The 20219-nt window shown below is 41.8% G+C and overlaps 1 protein-coding gene across 1 annotated transcript; it reads left to right on the top strand.

Moving 5' to 3' along the window:
• The first annotated feature begins 18217 nt into the window (after positions 1-18217).
• LOC126785151 (uncharacterized) lies at positions 18218-19714 on the top strand. Its single transcript, XM_050510762.1, is given in 5 exon segments — positions 18218-18277; positions 18367-18532; positions 18620-18678; positions 18800-18918; positions 19618-19714. Coding segments are annotated over 5 exon segments (417 nt in total). The 3' UTR covers positions 19631-19714.
• The last annotated feature ends 505 nt before the right edge of the window (positions 19715-20219 follow it).

Here is a 20219-nt window from a genome sequence, read left to right on the forward strand (position 1 = left end):
TGGACGTGCTTGGGAAGCTATATGTGGATGAGGTAGTGAGACTTCATGGTGCTCCAGTTTCTATTGTTTCTGATAGAGATGCGCGTTTCACTTCGAAGTTCTGGGGTGGTTTGCAGAAGGCAATGGGCACCACCTTGGATATGAGTACAGCTTTTCACCCTCAGACGGATGGACAGACGGAGAGGGTGAATCAGGTGATGGAAGACATGTTGAGAGCATGTGTGTTGGATTTCAAGGGTAGCTCGGAAGATCATTTGAGATTGATTGAGTTTGCCTACAACAACAGCTACCACTCTAGCATCGGTATGGCACCTTATGAGGCACTTTATGGTAGACCCTGTCGATCTCCGATCTGTTGGGCCGAAGTTGGTGATGAGGCACTGATGGGTCCAGAGGTGGTTCAGGAAACCACGGAGAAGATCTCGATCATTCGAGATAGAATCCGGACCGCTCAGAGTAGACAGAAGAGCTATGCAGACTTGAAGAGGAGACATGTGGAATTTGAGGTCGGTGATCATGTGTTCTTGAAAGTTTCACCTATGAGAGGTGTAGTGAGATTCGGCAAGAAAGGAAAGTTGGCACCGAGGTACGTTAGGCCCTTTGAGATACTTGAGAAGGTGGGCGAACTAGCTTATCGACTAGCCTTGCCTACTAGTATGTCGGGTGTTCACAATGTCTTCCACATTTCCATGTTGAGGAAGTATGTACCAGATGAGTCACATGTGATTGATCATAGCACCATTGAGGTGAAGGAAAATGCTACATTTGTTGTCGAACCGGTTCGTATTTTGGATAGATCCACAAAGAAGCTTCGGAGGAAAGACGTGGAGCTAGTCAAGGTATTGTGGAGTCACCATGACGAGGGTGATGCATCTTGGGAGCTAGAGTCAGACATGATGACTAGATATCCACAGTTGTTTGTTGAGTGAGTTTGAATTTCGGGACGAAATTCCTTTAAGGGGGGTAGAATGTAATAACCCGATTTTTCGGGACGAGTCATTATACTTTTCCTAAGTGATAAGTTTTCAAAAATTTTAAAGTGTGTTCGTTTCTTTTATAAACGTCGGAAATCGACAACGAAAACGTAATCGGAACGTTTAATTCGAAAAACGTTACGTTTCCGAAAGTATTTATCAACTTTTATTTCCGTCGCTCGGTTGCGAAAACGTTCTTCACGAAAGTTGTAGAGCTCGTCGATACGAGTTCGGGATTATGTGACATGTTCGAATCGGACGTCGGAGGTAAAAGTTATTAACGTCGGAAGTTAGTTTCCGATTTTTGAAACAAGTATAAATAGAAACTTTTCAGATTAGGGTTTCCATTATTGGAAACCCTTCTCTCTCTCCTTCTCCCCGCCGCTCTCTCCCTTTCTCTCTTCTCTCTTCTCTCTTCCTCCTTCCCTCTCTCGGCTTCCTTCCTCTCCCTCTCGACCCCGAGCACTCTCCCTCTCTCGGTTCTCTCCTTCTCTTTCTCCTTCTCCCCGAGTCTCACCCTCTCGTCGATTCTCTCCTCCCATCTCCCTCTCGACCCGAGCTCCCTCCTTCTCTCTCTCCCTTCCGACAGACCTCTCCCCGATCTTCGCCACACACGGCCTCACCTCCGCTCGCACCGACCACGCCGGTCTCCCTAACATCACCAACGAAGAAATCGAAGCCTCGACGGTTTTAACTAGGTATGAATTGATGGATTTGATGTTTGTGTGTGTTGTTGGATGATTTGGGAGTGATTGGGAGATTAGGGATTCGAATTGGAGAGATTGGGGGAGAAATCGGCAGTGAAGGAGGGTGGGAGATACCGCCGCCTAGAGGCGGCTCGTGAGGAGACTAGGGGTGGCATAGGGGTAGGCGGAGGCCGTAGGAAGATAGAGGAGGAGGAGGGGGAGAGTTTAGGCACGGCGGTGGCATCACACGCGCCTTGGTTGGCGTCGGCGCATGGGCCCCACGCGCGGCCGGCCGGAGGTGGCGCGTGTGCCACACGCGCCGCCGTGTGCGGTGGTGCGATCAGTTTTGACAGAAGGGTATTTTGGTAAATTACCTAAATGTAAATGTAAATTTTATTTACTACGGTAAATGTAATTAATTTTTACCTTCGGTAAATGTAAATATAAATTACTTTCAGTAAATGTAAAAAGTAATTTGTAAAAAGGGTAATTTAGTAAATTTTATTTACTGAGATTGTATTTACATTTAAATCGTACGTATACGTACAGAAATACGTATTAATATTTATACGTACAGAAATATTTATACGTACAGAAATACGTATTAATATTTATACGTACAGAAATACGTATATAATATTTATACGTACATAAATACGTATTAATCGTATATTTGTACAGTAACCGTGAATAGTAACAGTGAACAGTAACACCGAACAGTAATTTCGTAAAACCGAAAATTGCTGAACAGTAACCGATTATTACTGTTTCGGCATTTAAAGGTTTACGAAACGATTCTAAATTCTTTTCTTATCTTTTCAAGGTGATCGATAAATCAAGGAAAGGAATTATCTTCGGAAATTGTGGAATTACGCTCGAGTCGATAAGGTGAGTAAAATCTCACTGAATTACGAATCTACCCTCGTGGTGATTCAACATTTTTGCAAGTGTGTTTATCAATGAATTACGACATGTATATAATTTAGTGGACTACATATATACAGTATAATGGTAATAAGTACATATATATATATAGTTCATTAAATTACGTACTGTTATTAATTCATTAACAATAGTCATTTTGATGACGGAAAATTGTGCATGAGTATGTGATTTAAATGGTACAATATGATGTGAGAATATTGTACGTAATTCTTCAAGTGTTTATGAAATATGACATGTATAGGATATAGTGGACTATGTATATATTGTATAAATGGTAAATAAATACGAATATATATAGTTTGCTATATAATATACTGTTATGATTTGTATTGTGGTGATATCGTGAAAGTTTTAAAACGTACAATATGATGAGTGATTATTGTACATGATTTTATCACGGAGAATGTTAGAAAGTGTGATTTGTCTTCGGACGTGATGTGTGGTACAATATGATGTGAGATTATTGTACGTGATTTTAACATTGAGATTGTTAAAATGTTGATTTGTCTTCGGACGTGATTTGGTACAATATGATGTGAGATTATTGTACGTGTTTGGCAAGTCGGAACCTAGCCTTTGGCCGGGCGAAAGTTACGATACAGTTAGAGCTCTAGTCTGTCTGCCTTAGTACTGCATGTGAGGTAACGGGTGGTTATCTGCTCATGGGTACTCAGTTATTTTGGATGTTGGGTAGCGGGTGGCTATCCAATATCAACGGTGTATTACGAGAGGGGTAACGGATGTGTACCAGCGTTCTTGGTACCCGTATTATAAATGCATTGGGTAACCAGAAGGGTTACTTAATTTCCTCATGAGCGTTTTGTTTCACATTTCTTTGGGTCAACCAGATGGGCTGACCATTGACTCATGAGGGCATTTATATTTGTTGTTTGTGATCTTTCGTATATGTTGATATGCGAATTATATTTTGTTGATTTTACTCATACGAGCTATAAGCTTACCGGGTTTGTGTTTACAATCCCGGTGCACCAATTCGATGGTGTAGGGGATAATTCCGCAGGTGCTGATTAGTGGAGGTTGAGTGACGACTACAGAGGCTCGAAGTCGTTCGGATCCTACTTGTGGTGAGATTTTAGCATGGATTCGTGTGTGAGGATTTGTGTATTTTCATTTGTGAGATTTGTGAGTGATTTGTGAGGATTATTACATTTCCATTTTGTGTATGGATTATAATTCGGGTTGTAATAATTGGTTGTCTGAGTTGTATTGAGAACTCAGAATTGATCCGCTGTTACACTTTACTGATTTCGATTTATTTGAGATTATTTGTGTTTAACGACTTTAGAATTTTGAGTTTTTAGGCTCGAAATTTTGGGGTCGTTATATTTTGGGTTGAAACTTTCATACATTAATTTATGAAACTAAGCCGACTCGGGACTAGTGTATATTACAAGTAAAGAATGAAATCCGGAAGCAATGAGAAAAAAAAAACAAAACAGGAAGAAGAGGAAGGAAAAATGAAGAAAGGAGGAGGTAGGAAAGTTTGAATCAAACTTAGGGCCAACGAAGCCAAGTTCAAAATCAACTTGGCTCTCAACCAACTTAGCCAACTCTAGTTTTGAAACCATGCAGCGCATCTAATAGACTAAATACAAATAATTTCGTCTAGCCCTACAAGCCCTCTACACAGTTCTGCCCTGGAACTAACAACGTTATTACAATCAAACATGATTGCACGTTATTAGGTCACTAGCTCCTTGTCTGCAAAACCCTAACAACAGCTGATCAATCTAACTAGGAAATGATTTTAGGCCTTATTTGCATGTCCCGCATTCAAACACGACTGCCTTCAATTCCGTGCAAGTCAGTCATGTGTTTAGGGAAGCGAATAGTTGAAAGAACCCGACCCAAGTAACAAACAAGAAATTAATCCTAACAACACCCCAGGCAAAGACAGTGTCAATGGGATTTTCCAAAAGCCAAAAAAGAATAGATCGAATTTTTGTCTCACTGATTTTGAAGAAGCAAAGTCAGACCATTGTGAGGTCTTTTTGTTGTCGTGAGGGAATAGGGGAACTCGTCGGGAAAAATGAAAATTGCCAGTGGTGGTGAGCAAAGTCCACAGTTCCTTATAATGTAAAGGGAGCTCGTCAAAGCCTTGGCCGGTCTCTCGTCGGAGCTCTTAAATAAGATCGAGCCATGTCTCCTTTGATTCACTCAAAAACGAAGGTGCATGTAGGATACTTTGGTGTGGGGTGAAGGAGATAATGAGAGGTAGGGGTAGATTGAGTGGCCTCACCCTACTGCTCAAACCGATGCAAGGGGAAAAAGAGATGGACCACTCTCCCGTTGAGATCTCCTCCTCCCTAACCTATAAATAATCTCCATCAATACCTAAGATTAAAAGATTTAAGGGATCCAAAGGTCAAAATATAACCGAATTCAACTATTATTTTATTTATTTATTTTTAATATCTCCAAACTTGTGACGTTATGTACTTTATTCCCAAATTCTTTATCGAGGTTTTCACATGAAAATATTAAAAATATTTCCGAGCTTAATCAATTATCAAGGTCGTTACAATAGTTCTCGGCTGACCCTAACTTAATTCGTCACTAAATATAAATTCCCAGTAGATCTTGGGTCGGGACTTGAGATGTTACAATCTCCCCCCTCCCCCCTAATAACTTTTGTCCTTGAAAGTTCCATCACCATCATAACAAAACATAAATCGATTATAAATTTCATCAAACATATATGAGTGTACAATACAACATTTACATGTCAATCATGAATTTTTTTAGTTTCCAGTTCATGCCCTCTCTCTTGACATCTGCACCTAGGGCCCAATAGTACATCCATTCTCTTTTAGTGTCCCGACAACGTCTACATATAACTACCAGTACATCACTCTCTTCTGGTGCCACATAGATGATGAAGGTATCTTGCTACAACCAAGCTCTTGTTAAAGAGGTTAACAAAATGTATATTGCACATTATGAAGATCATAACAAGGCCAAAGAGATCCAAATGAAATGAGGACAAACAAACTTCTAATTTACATGCGGATGTATAATAGAGCATGATCAAATATACATATCAAATAATTAATTAAAATATACCATTACAGTTACTAGTTTATCCCCTCTCTTCTAGTGCTACCAATACATCCCCTCTATTTTGGTAAATATTTCTAGAGTCCACTAGTACATCCCCTCTATTCTAATGACCCAAGGACATCTACTCGCAACTACTAGTACATCCTCTCTTTAATAGAGTTATCATCCAAGGAGACAACTATTTCATCCCCTCTTTTCTAGTGTCTCAAACCATTACTATCGGCTAGTTCATCTCCTCTCTTCTAGCTTTATAATCTTTTAAAACTACTAGTTCATACCCTTTCTTCTAATGTCACATTACTTAACTACCATCTCAATCTGCTAGTTAATCACCTCTTTTCTAGTTTCACTTATCCCCTGAGACAACTAGTTTATCCCTTCTCATCTAGTGTCCAATCTCCCATCTCCCATCACTATCGGCTAGTTCATCTCCTATCTTCTAGGTTCATAATCCTATGAGACCACTAGTTTATCTTCTCTCTTTCAGTGTCCATAGTTTCCAAAGCTAAAAATGATTGCCCTCCACAAAATTTATATATTTAACACACATGTCAAAGTAACACACCAATTGAGAGGGAGCAATTCATTCCAAGTACCTATGACAAATCAATTGAACTTCTTACAAATGAAGACATAATCCGACTAACCGATGACATATTATCCATAACATTCTAAATTCACAACTCAATCGTATGACACAAATAAGAAAATATAAATCATATGAATTTTCTTTGAAAATCACTCTTTTTGTTTTGTTTTTTTTACATACATATGATGACCAATTACATACGCAATTACTTAATTTGAAGCTACCTTGCGCCCAATAACTCAGTTTATGTTCAACTCCTCATATAAGTGTTAATCAGTCTCAATTTAGTTGACACTTGAGCAGATATACAAAATGTATTGACGCAAAAGGTTAATTCAAACTTGTTCATCTCTATTACTATAAAAGCCAGCACCCTTGAAAAATCACCAAATTATGTTTTGCCCAAAATGCTCTTTTTATTAAATACAATTACACAAAAGGAGTGTTTAAAAAAAATCAAAACGAATAAGCTTTCAAAAAACAAACTAGTACATGTAACGACATCTCTACTACTATAAAGTCGGGGTGTAAATGAGCCGAGCCGAGCCAAATATTAGGTTTTTCATGTTTGACTCATTTTCATTCGATCGAGCTCAAGCCGGGCTAAAATTTAATTTTTATACTTCATGTTCAAGCTCGGCTCGGCTTGAAAAATCTCGAGCTGGGCTCAAGCCGGCTCATTTTATAAGATAAGGTCAAACTCAAATTGAGCCGCCTTGAATCATATGAAATTAAGATTTTAAAATTTATAAATTAAAAACAAATATTTTAAATCTAATGTCTTAGCATCACACAAAATTCCTTTTATTTGTAATAAACTAAAATAACAAATCAAACTTGTTATTGAACTTAACGTTTTTAACTAATTATTCTAGAAAGAAACTTTTCAGTTCTTTCAAACTAATATTATATTTTTAATATTATTTCTTATAAAAAAAATATACTTTATATATACTATAAAAGTTAATAAGTTAAGCTTAATTAATAAATGAGTCGAGCTTTTAACAAGTGTCTGAGCTAGCTCACGAGCTAAATGAGTCGAATGAGCCGAATACTTATTGTTCAAGCTCGGCTCATTTTCAAGGTCGGGTTTAATATTGAGCTCAAACTCGGCTCATTTAATTTTACAAACTCGAGCCAAACGGGCTAAAAGCGAGCCGAACACGGGTCGAACACGAGCGGCGTGAGCCTACTTACAACCCTACTATAAAGCCAACACCCTTCAAAGATACCAAATTATGTTTTTTTTTTTTTCAAAATGTCATTTTTATTAAACACTATTATACAAAATGATTGTTTAAAAAAATTAAAACGAATAAACTTTCAAAAAACAAAATAAAACATGTAACGACAAATAACTCATGCAATAAATTAACACGTGCAACACACGAGGTAGGAGTCTAGTATTAAATTACTTGATCATAGCATACATACATGCAAATTTGAACAACAACTAATATAGCAAGTGATGACTAATAACACTAAATGAACTTAAGACTTCAGTTTTCATCTGAAACACAACTGACAAGACTTACCAGTAAAATGGAGGTACCTCTTTTGTGATCATATGATCATATATATGCAGAACCTCATTTTTTTCACCTCAATACTTCATGTACTGCATTTAACACCACACTTGGCTGATACAAGCCTGAATCTCCTTCAATATCTCTGCTAAAGCCACATCATATATTTAACGTAACGTGGCAAGTTGCAATACCAAAGGCAAAAAAACAGTAAAATGACAAATATTGTAGCCATTTACTAATATCATCTGCTATCATAAGAAAACAAGCATAGCACTGCTCAATTAATAATTTCAAATAATGAATATAGAATTCTATCTTGCAGCAGCCCTGAAGCAATCCTCCATAATAATTAAGATTCAGATAATAATATCAGGAAGAAACGTTAAAGCCATTTTACCCTTAAGCACGTCTACAAAAGTAGATAACATATTGCATACAGCTAGATAAGGAATAAATTACAAAAAAAAAATTCAAAGCCAAATCTTATTGAATAAAAAAAAACTAATGTGGGCAAGCAAGTACAGTGACAAGGCAACAAGGCCTGTTCTCACACAATATGATTTGAGCAAGCAAGCTCTCAAGTGACAGTTTACTAATAATGTACGATATGAAACATTAAGCAATAGATGATAATAATGTACGATAGGAAACATGTGACCCTAAAGAGCCAGTTAAGATAATCGATCACATTTTAATAGTTTATGGCTTGTAGCTCTGGTTAGTTTCTTCATTGCTTTTTTTACTTGGGCTAATGGCTCTATTTGTACCCAAAAAAGAGCCCGTTAAGATAATCAATCACATTATTAGACCAACTACGCAGTGTGCATGCTAAAAGCAAATCACCCTACAAAAGAGTGATTCCAATCCAATACAGTATTGGGAAAATTTGCGATCATTCACAATACTAGACTAAGTTTAGACAATTACTGCAGAAATTGCAAATTTAAACTGTAAAAACAGGCTTATATTTACTTTATATCGAATCAACAATGATCTTATAGACCTAATTCCGATCCAAACCAATGTACACTACTAGAAATAAGGGCTATGGAGGCATTTAGTTTAGGGACATTTAAACTAGTGTCCTTAAATTTCTTCATTTGGGGACATATATTAGCATGTGTCCCTATTTAAGCAAAAGGCACATTTATGTGTCCCAAAATTCTTGAAACATGACTACAATTGTATATAAGAATACTTATGTGTCCCTCTTTTGTATAAGTTTTGTATGATGGTATACATGTATATACCCATAGTAGAGTACCAAATTGATACCGTGACTCTGGACCATTGGATTGCTAGGAAAGGGATATCAACAATCCCTCCCCATTCTCTTAGTCATTTCTCTCTCATCTCTTCCGCGATAAACCAATACCAAATCATTCGAATTTCTCGAAACCCTAGTTCTTGATTTGGGGATAACACTTGCCAGATTTACGTCGAAGCTCATGGGCCAGGCTTCTCTCCCCGACGCCGTTACCACCTTCATCGATCTCGTTGTTGGGATTGTTGACGATTCAGAATCTCCAAAGCCTGGGTAAGCGATTCAGAGGTTGTATGCTCATTTATATTTATACATTTTTTGGGTTTTTTACTTTGAGTTGCTCCTTGTGCTTGGAGATTGAGGTTTGTGTTTGCGTTATAAAATAAAAAAAATTGGGATTGATTGAGATACATGAAGGGAAGTAATCATTGTTGTTGCCGAGCTTTTTTGGGTTTGAAGATCATATCCTCAAGTTCCCACTCTGATCAAATTAATCGTAAGGTAAGCAAGTCTTACCTTAATCGTAAGTTAGCTCTTTCCCCTCGATTATTGTGCCCGAGTTTCTCTACCTCGGCAGTTACGACAACGCCTCTCACTCTGAGCTTCTCAAGACTCAGGGCATCTCTCGTGTTCTCAATGTAAGCCTCCCAACTTTTCGGTTTTGATTTTCGATTTTTGTGTTTATGTTGGATTGTTGCACATTGTGTCTATTTTGATTAATTGAATGTTTGGAGATTTAAATTAGCACATTTATCGGATTGAAACTAGTTAGTGAATATCAGCATTGATGAAGGATAAGATGTTTTCAGGTAGGTGTTTTCAACTTCAAGGATGTTTAAGCGCGTAGTGGAAAGTATAAGGTGTATTTGGGGCTGTAATTTCCCTGCAATGTTAATATGAATACTACCATGTCTATTTATTGGTTTAATTTAGTCTCCAATAATCGATGGTATTCAGGTATCTTTCTGCAGACGGTGCCTACATGTCAAAATCTTTATAAGAACTCTTTCACATACCATTACTTTCAAGATGACAAAGTCTGCAATTTCAGGATGCAAATCAATTCTTAGTTTTGTGTCCTCTGCATTTTTCTTTCTTTTATGTTTTGGGAAACCTTTTCTTTGCCTAATGGATTCATGAATGGATGGTAGATGTTTTCGATGCATGTTGAGTTGACTTCAGAGTATTATGGTACTTGTTAGGGTTTTGATGTTGGTTATTTGTTTAGTATTCTTCCCCTCATTGGCATGTTTTAACTGTACTGGTTGTAAAAATGAACTATATGTCAAAGATATTTAAGTCAAGGTAATTGATAGTTTATATCTTTCAGTTGAAGAATTTGAGGCTCTTTCGCATTAGTGCCATTAAAAGTAGTAGGGACCAATTTTTACTTCCTTTACTGACATGTTCACATCTAAAATCACCGGTCATCTATCTATCATACTGCATTTGCAACTTCAACTCGTTCTTATCTTTTGATCAAAATTTCCTACTCATAGTTCTCTATTTGATTGCTAAATTCTTGCTACATTCTTTGTGGGGCATGATGCTTTCTGTTTTTGGACTGAGAAAATGAAAAATGTAATTGTTCAAGCTTGCATTCAATGGAAATGTGTAGAAAAAGTGAAACTACTCAACTGGTTAATGTATCTCATTACATTGTAGGTATAAAGAGTGTCAAAGGTAGACTAATTGCTTCTATTCTGTTGTGTTTTTTGTGTGTTTGAGTTAATCAGACTGGATGCGTAATGGTGCATTTTTTATGGAATCTTTTTCGGTACTCCTAACAGAAAGGCTAAACACCCCAATAAAGTTTCTAAGGGAAGTTAATGTTCAGAAAATGTCGGAGTCCTGCAACGGTTGCATGTTGAACAATGTCAAACATGGACTTGTATGTTTGTACTTTGTAGATGCTAAATTTCTAAAGCATGCATTTGTTTAGTCTGGATGATTGTGGAAATTGGTCATGTCTACACTTTGAATACATGGTTGGTTTTATAGAATGTAAATGCATGCTTTACCTACTAGAAATAAGGGCTGATCAATTGCAGTAATTTTTCAATTGCATAGGAATACTGGGTTTCAAATTTTGTTGATATATTGGTGAATATAATATTTCAATGGAAAATATATAGAGATTGTGTGATTAATTGTTTATTGTTATGATATTTTATATTTTTTATTGGGACTGGTTTGTAATTACTTCCCATTATAGGGACTAGGAGCAAAAAGTATAGTTATGTTAATGGGCACATATAAATGTCCCTAATTGGTGTAGTGTATCTATACACATGCATGGTATTTGTACTTTAGTTTGTGTTGGATAAACTATATGACTCACTCTTTTATTTAGGGACACATGAATTAAGTGTCCAAGTTAGCAATAGGAACATCTTCAAAAGACACATTTGCACTAATTGTCCCATTTGGCCAATAGAAACATATATATGTCCCTATAGCTAGCAATAGGCACACATAATATATGTCCCCTCCAACCTAATTTCTAATAGTGGTAACATGGTTTAATGCCATGAACCAAATTATATCATATAACTACTAGCGATGACGCATCGGCTTGCTCATTTCGCTGGTTGTTTCATGTTAATGAGTTTTTGATCGATAAGACCCCTTGTTATGGAGGACGTTCTTTTCAAAGATTTATGTAATATTTTGCGAGGTAATGTCTTATATACCCCTTACAATAGATCCATAAGCTATTCCCTTAGATTCCAACATCCGACAGGCGCGCTTGTACTATGGAAATCAAACTTATCACTGTTAGTGTCATAGCCTAGTGGTCGGCCACCACCAGCTCAAGCACCAGGAATACCTCAAAGTTGGCTTGCTGAGACACATTTGCATTGCTCAAGGCAGAGACTAGTCTCACATCGAGAAAAGAGGATTGTCACATTCCTCCAAGCTTATAAAATCCTTTTTTGAAAATATTTAATCGCTCTTTTAGTCTTTAATTATCGGCTTAGAGTTCACATTAACTTAAGTATTGGAGAGTTATAGGTTAACACACCTCTTAGTCCTTAACTATCTGTTATATGAGTTAAATCCGGGGGACCAAGCTTCCCGTAGCCTTGTATTTCGGCGTATCAGCTCAGTGGGACATGCACACAACACAAATCAAAGTCAAATTGCCAGCGGTGCGCCGACTTTTGTACCTCTGAAGCTTAAATTAGTATCTGGTACGAAATAAGTTCGACAGTTAAGAACTTAGGAATACGTTACCCCTTTTAGGGGAATGTGCATGGCATTTCCTTCGATCTGGGAATGTGCGCCAGTACATTGCGTCTATCATTTAAACGAGCCACCATGGATGGTGTTAATGGCGATACCCGAGCATGTAGAGGGGCTACCGGGTTGGCTTGCCTGCCTGCTGGGCCTTTCAAGTCTCCAGCCACCGGTCCGGCGACCAGTGTAGGAGGAGATTAAGCCGGAGATCACCACATTCAGAGGGTGGCGTTAACAAGTCCCCAAGTCCCCGGTCGAGGAGATTTCTTAGGTGGGAAATTTCATCTCTTCATTTCCAACGCTAATATCCGACTTTAAATTACTCGGGATCCGGACCAGCCTATTCGTGGCCATGGAGAGTGATCTAGGAGCCTGGGGCTAGGCACATGGGTTAATTAGCGCGCTCGGGGCGTCCATGAATATGGCATGACCTAGGTATGCCGGGTCAAGTGTTGACCGTATGGAGCATCCATGGATTGTGTCAAAGACCTCAGCATTGGATGTATAGGTTAACTAGGTGCGCGAGCGTCATCGACCTGGAGTGTGGCCTAGGGCTTGGAGAGTGGTCGAGACCTCAATGTTAGACAATAGTTAACTAACAAACGCAGTTAGGCGCGTTGGTTAACTAACATCATAGCGTCACTGGACTTGGAGTGACCTAGGATCTCAGAGTTAGGTTCGCGAGTTAACTAACATGCTCGGAGCATCCATGGATCTGGAGATTGGCCCGGGTAGGTGATTTGCCTTATTCCGGAGTAACATGGTGACTCCCCAAAGTCCCCAGTCAAGGAATGTCCTCCGTTGAACGGCCGAGGCTGCCCGATGTGAGTGGCCAACTCGTTCGGGGATCTGGACAATTAATGCAAAGGACAAGCATAGGTCCCTCGAAGAAGTGAAGCGATGGTGATGTCAGTGGCAATGATGACATATGGGTGAAGGTGAGGGATCAAATTTTTACGGGTTAATACGTGCGCATGGGCCACGTGGGGTGGAGAACCAAAGCGGTTTATGGTAGTGGGGCACGTGGTGGTGATCCGACAGATGGAGGCTTTTTTGGTAGACAGTCCAAATCACCCCTTGCAGCTATATATAGAGGGATGTAACTGTTGCTTCTCATTTTTAAAAAGTGTTGAAAGAGAAGAAGAAAGAGGAGAGTGAGAGAAGAATTCCCGGAAACCATAAGAATCGTTACTTCAGTTCTACCACAACCACCAAAGTTATTTTTCCGTGTCTTTTCGTTTTACTCATTTGAGATGAGATTAATGGGCTAATTTGTGTTGGTGTGGGAGTTGTAGCAAATGAGAAAGTCGATCGGGGTTATTGGAAGATGCGGATCTGAGAACTTGCACTCGGATTCGCCGGCTACCAACATGTTGGAACGAGGTGTGAGGTGTGGAGAGTGCGAATCAGGGGGCGTGTCCCATATGAGCGACGCATGGTCGTCAAGTAACATGCTCGGTCTTTTTTTGTAGGGTATCGAAATGGTGGAGAGGAGAGGAAACGAAGAGGCGGGAACTAGAGGCAACGACTGTAGATGGTGGCTAGGGGATATGAGGGTGGATTCGCCTAGTTGCGACGCGACGACGGAAGAGTTAAAGAACAATCGGGAGATTTACGACATCCCGGTAGAAAAATCATATTGAGGCCGTTGGCCGAAGGAGAATCATTTCATATGCCGGCGGAGGGGGCGTGCTGCATTACGGAACATGCAGTGTCATACGGGCTTACTCTCCCAATGACTTTTGGCTTGTAGTACTTGTTGTCGTGCCTGAACATCGCTCCGGGGCAGGTTACGCCCAAATGTGACTATAGCTGTTAGGGAGCATAGCGGTGTTCCGGGTACTAACTCAAGGGAAGTCGTGCTGGAGGGAGTTCTTGGCCTGCTAGTTGATGTAGTACTCCCCGAAATGGGGGAGTAGGGGCTGCATTAGGATGGCGCCCCGAGGGAAGAAGTATGTCATTTTGGTGTTTGAGCCCCCAAGCTCCACCCCAACCAACTGGAGGGAGCAGGAGTTTGTGGTGGAGAGGCCGTGGTAGAAGGAGACCTCGATTTTCTAGGTTCCGGGGGCCTTCCAGCCGCTGAATAAGATGTTCTTCCCCCTTTCCCCCCTTTTCCTCTTTTTTTATTTTATTATTTTATTGTTGTTGTTGTTGTTGTTGTAATGCTAGTGTTTAATGTTATACTCAGAGGCTAAGTGTTGCTTTTGCAGTGTCGATACGCTCCGAGCTATCGTGGATGATGAAGAAGCGACTGATGAGGTGCATGCTCACCTTCAAGGAGCATGCCGACAGGTCGGTGTACCGGTGGAGCCGGATGGACGTATATCAGGCCTATAATGTCGTCAAATCGGCCGGTAAGAGGGGTTATTATTTGTCGTTTGTGTCAGTTTGAATGATGGTGAATTGCAATAACGGTGGATATTAAGCTGGCCGAGAGGAAGCAGCCCGGGACGTACGTTAGGTTGACAAATGAAGAGGTGGTCCAGGGGATCGAGGAAGCCTTCCTAGAGTGGGGCCCGAATGATACAGGATGCTGCCAACCGAGGTGGTAATGTATTGGGGGGGGGGGGGCTAGGGCGGGATGGGAAGCCGTTGGACGACTCAGAGGGGAGAGAGGCAACGGGTTGTTTGGAGGATGTGGTGGCGGTGATCGATTCAGAGGAAGGTCATGGGGAGAATTCGGAAAAGGAGCATGAGCGGCCCAACAATGGGCTGGTGATAGAACAAGTTGAGGCGGAAGAGGTGACCAAGAAGGCGAGAGAGGCAATCCGGACACACGACATCTTGGAATGCCAAGTCGAGGTGTTGGCCGTGCCATCCTCGGTGGCAGAGGTACTTGTTAGGCCAGAGGTGGTGCAGCGGGCGGCCGAAGGCAGCTAGCGGAAAAACAGGAGCCGGAGTGATGGGGACCAGGAGCGAAGAGCGAAGAGGGTGAGGTTCGCTAGCGGGGAGACCAGGGTCGGGGTCTTGGCGGAGCTTGTCGAGGTCGGGGAGTTGACACCCCACTTGAAGAGGAGGGCAGAGCATATGAGGCACAGGTGCCAGGAGCCAATGATCCGGGGGTCCCCGGGACGTACGTTAGGTTGACAAATGAAGAGGTGGTCCAGGGGATCGAGGACGCCTTCCTAGAGTGGGGCCCGAATGATATAGATGTGGAGGCGATGTAGGGATTTCCCAAGTGCCGGAGAAGTTGGAGGATGACATTTACCCTATGTCCTTGACGCTGAAGCAATACATGATGTTGCCGGCCGAGGTGGTAGCGTATTTGGGGGGGGGGCTAGGGCAGGATGGGAAGCCGTTGGACGACTCAGAGGGGAGAGAGGCAATGGGTTGTCTGGAGGAGGTGGTGGCGGTGATCGACTCAGAGGAAGGTCATGGGGAGAATTCGGAAAAGGAGCATGAGCGGCCCAACAAAGGGCTGGTGATAGAACAAGTTGAGGCGGAGGAGGTGACCAAGAAGGCGAGAGAGGCAATCCGAACGCACGACATCTTGGAGCGCCAAGTCGAGGTGTTGGTCATGCTATCCTCGGCGGCAGAGGTACTTATTAGGCCAGAGGTGGTGCAGCGGGCGGCCGACGGCAGCTAGCGGAAAAACAGGAGCCGAAGTGATGGGGACCAGGAGCGAAGAGCGAAGAGGGTGAGATCCGCTAGCGGGGAGACCAGGGCCGGGGTCTTGGCGGAGCTTGTCGAGGTCGGGGAGTTGACACCCCACTTGAAGAGGAGGGCAGAGCATATGAGGCACAAGTGCCAGGAGCCAATGATCCGGGGGTCCCCGGGACGTACGTTAGGTTGACAAATGAAGAGGTGGTCCAGGGGATCGAGGACGCCTTCCTAGAGTGGGGCCCGAATGATATAGATGTGGAGGCGATGTAGGGATTTCCCAAGTGTCGGAGAAGTTGGAGGATGACATTTACCCTATGTCCTTGACGCTGAAGCAATACAGGATGTTGTCGGCCGAGGTGGTAGCGTATTGGGGGGGGGGGCTAGGGTAGGATGGGAAGCCGTTGGACGACTCAGAGGGGAGAAAGGCAATGGGTTGTCTGGAGAAGGTGGTGGCGGTGATCGACTCAGAGGAAGGTCATGGGGAGAATTCGGAAAAGGAGCATGAGCGGCCTAACAATGGGCTGGTGATAGAACAAGTTGAGGCGGAGGAGGTGACCAAGAAGGCGAGAGAGGCAATCCGGACGCACGACATCTTGGAGTGCCAAGTCGAGGTGTTGGTCGTGCTATCCTCGGCCGCAGAGGTACTTGTTAGGCCAGAGGTGGTGCAGCGGGCGGCCGAAGGCAGCTAGCGGAAAAATAGGAGCCGGAGTGATGGGGACCAGGAGCGAAGAGCGAAGAGGGTGAGGTCTGCTAGCGGGGAGACCAGGGCCGGGGTCTTGGCGGAGCTTGTCGAGGTCGGGGAGTTGACACCCCACTTGAAGAGGAGGGCAGAGCATATGAGGCACAGGTGCCAGGAGCCAATGATCCAGCACAACGAGGACGCCCGACTGAACTTCCACAAGGTGGAGAAGAGACTCACCCGTGTGAGTATGCGTTTCATTTATGAACCTGATGTTGTGGCGGAGACAAAGGTTAACCAATATTTTCTGTAGGTGACAACCGAAGTGCATGACGCCTGGGACTTCCTAGAGGCCCAATTCCAAGCGAAGGCTGCCGCGGCAAATGAATCGCTTCGGGTGAGGGTGAAGGAGCTGGAGGACCGGCAAGTGGTCGATGGCGCCCGAGTGGATGAGGCCAATTGGGTGGTTGTGGAGTTGCGAGGCGAGCTCCAGAAGAGCAAAGATTCGCTCGCGGAGAGCGACGCCAGGATTGTCGATCTGGTGGGACAACTAGCGGAAAGAGGAAAGGAGCTCGCGGCGCTGAAGGAGAAGGAGAAGACATGGAACCAGGCGGCCGCAACGTTTGTATCCAGGTCGTAGCCCTCAACTCGCTCGAAGGGAACCACAATCTCCACCGACATCACGGCCTCAGTGCCGAAAGCCAAGAGAAAGAGAGACTGGTATGTGGCGGTTGTCGGGGTCGTTCGGAGCGCCCACAGCACCTCTGGGATTTTCTGAGCCCAAAGTCCCGTAGATCAAGTTTCTCGTAGCCTTGTATTCCGATGTGTCAACTCAATAAGCCTGCACACAACACAAGTCAAAGGGTCAGCGGTGCGCCGGCCTTTGACCCTCCGAAGCTTAAATTAGTATCCGGTATGGAATAAATTTGAGAGTTAAGGACTTAGGAATACGTTATCCATTTTAAGTGGTTTATGCAGCCTATTTATAGGTGCATTGGGGAATGTGTCTGACTCTTCCTTCAATGTGGGAATACACGCCAGTATATTGCGTCTATCATTTAGGCGAGTCACTATGGGTGGCGTTAATGGCAATACCCAATCATGCAGAGGGGCTACCGAGCCGACTTGCCTGCCTGCTGGGCCTTCCAGGTCTCCGGCCACCGGTCTCGCGACCAGAGTAAGAAGAGACTAAACCGGAAATCACCCCATTCAGAGGGTGGCGTTAACACTATCGGCTTAGAGTTCACATTTACACTGATTTAAGTATTAGAGAGTCATAAGCCGATATGCCCCGATCTTGATCTTTCACCGAGATTGACTCTTGTGGGTACCCGGGGCAAAAGATAAGACTTCAAAGATTTACGCTACAAGGTTCTGGACCAGTCACCGGATTTTGACTTACTTTCATAAAGAATTGTCTTTTATTTTTTAAATAGGCTGGCACTGATTTAAGAGATTTTTTAATTTCGTTAATTTGTGTGGAACGCTACAAGTGAATCAAGGAATCAAATGAAAGCAGCCAACATAGAACGCCAGCCCGAGCCGCGCAGTCTTCTTCTTATTCAAGAAATTAGCATTTGCATAACCACCCAACTTGTTCAGAAACACTTCGAGTCAGCAACTCAAAATGGAGTTCATTCCCTAACAAGGCACACGCAACTACGCCGACTCCTCCACTTTAATCCTCGTATGTTCGATTTGGGTCTGTCTGGTTTCTTATAAAATTTTACAAACTTGAGTAATGGGAAACTTCAAGTTTCAATCTTTTGATTTCAGCCGCCGCTGTCGATCGGAAATGTGGGCCATCTCGCCGTGGATCTTCTTGTGGTGTTGGCCAAGGTGGAGAGAGTTGGGTTTCTGGACAGTCCGTATGTTCTTCCATGCGTTGGGAACGATGCATATGGGACTGTTCCTCAAGGCCAACTTGGTCTTCCTCTTGAAGGTGCCTCATTCATTTCTCTTTGCTTCTCCTTCTTACTTTGCTTCGTTGTTTTGCGTTTGCTGAATGAATGTGATTTGGGTTTTGCAGTTTATGAGTCAGCTTCTAGTGTGATGGCTTTAATCCAGCAGAGGTCGCCTGTCGTGAAGGTAGACTACTAGACTAGGACCCGTTAGTGCACATTTAGTATTGTTTTGTATAATTTTTATTTTTTATTTTTTTTTAGTTTGATTGTGGTTGTGAAGATGTTGGAATGGTAATTCTGAGCAGGATATGATGATTGAGTTTGCTACGAAGTTGGCTGACTATGTTGCTGCCAGTGGAAAGAAGCATGTCATTGTGCTTTCGAGCTTGGATTTTGGGAGGTGGCAGAGAATTGATATGTCAAGGTATATATATCATGAATCTTGTGTTATGTTGGATCGGTTGAATTATTGAAGTTGTTTTGTGCTTCTTGATTAGTTTGTATATAAACATAGCTGATACGTTGAAGCAGACATTTTATTTATGAAGAGGTTGGGTAGTTGAAAGAAAACTCAATGAGACTGACAACCAACATTGTTAAGCAGTTACCTTTGGAACACAATCAATAGGTAAAACTACTTCGGTCCAATCATTATCTTTTCAAGGATTTTGCTTTAGTGTATCTTGTTCAGTGTCATGGTATCTTATTCTTCCATTGACTTCTTAAAATTTTAGCTATTGAATGATAATTTATAGCAAAAATTTTGGAACAATTCTACAGTTGAAACCAGTGCATGTGTGCTTTAGGAATACACCTAGAATTATGAAATTGTTGTGGAAACAAAGAATCATTCCTTTCTTTAACATGAATGAACTAGTATTGAAAGAAACATGGTAGTTTTACACTTTGTTTTGTGGGAAATTATCTGGTTTGTAAAAATCCACAAAACAGAAAAACTTCTATATACATTTTCTTGCTGAATCTATTCTTGCTCTATTCTTTCACCACTTCTACAGCCACACATGAAAAGTAAATCCATTGACCATAAGACTGTAGCTTTACAAGCTAATGTTTTCAGATAATATAGCTTTTGCTTATCCTAGGTTTGATTTTATTGAATCAGGCAAAAGGATTGAAGGTTATCTGCTTATTATGCTACTGTTCAGAAGGAGACAACACAGCTGATGCTTTCCATTTGGTTGAAGCAGCATGTACACTACTTGGCAGGAGTCCCAGTGATTTCCATGGTCAGTTTCTTTTCTTAAATAGATACATTGAGTTGATGCTTCTGTTTGATTGCTCCTGTATCTGCTTCTTTGATGCCATGTGGTCAGTCTCTATTTTCAGTGTAGACAAGAAGTATATAGAAAGAGAGGACTCCAGTGTTCTATATAAGCTTGCATATTCACTTCCTATTGTGTCGGTGTGTCTGTTGTTGTTTCCACAGGATGCTTTTTAGTTCTTACTATTGTCGGATGTAAATAAATAGAAAGGAAACTTGATTGTTTTAATTTTAAGCCTCTTATTTTAAGGATTCTTCACCATTTTATGGCCAACTGTGCTTTCCATCAGGGATAGTGTGTGTTGATGCAACTGTATTTACACAAGTGCTGGCCATAGTGGCATTTGGGTGTCTTGGTGTTTTGACGTATCTGCAGTGCAGACTGCAAATAAACACATAAGTCTTCTATCTCTATGTTATATCTTCCAGAGAGTCACATACAA

Source organism: Argentina anserina, chromosome 2 (assembly GCF_933775445.1).
Source record: "Argentina anserina chromosome 2, drPotAnse1.1, whole genome shotgun sequence".
Lineage (NCBI taxonomy): Eukaryota > Viridiplantae > Streptophyta > Magnoliopsida > Rosales > Rosaceae > Argentina > Argentina anserina.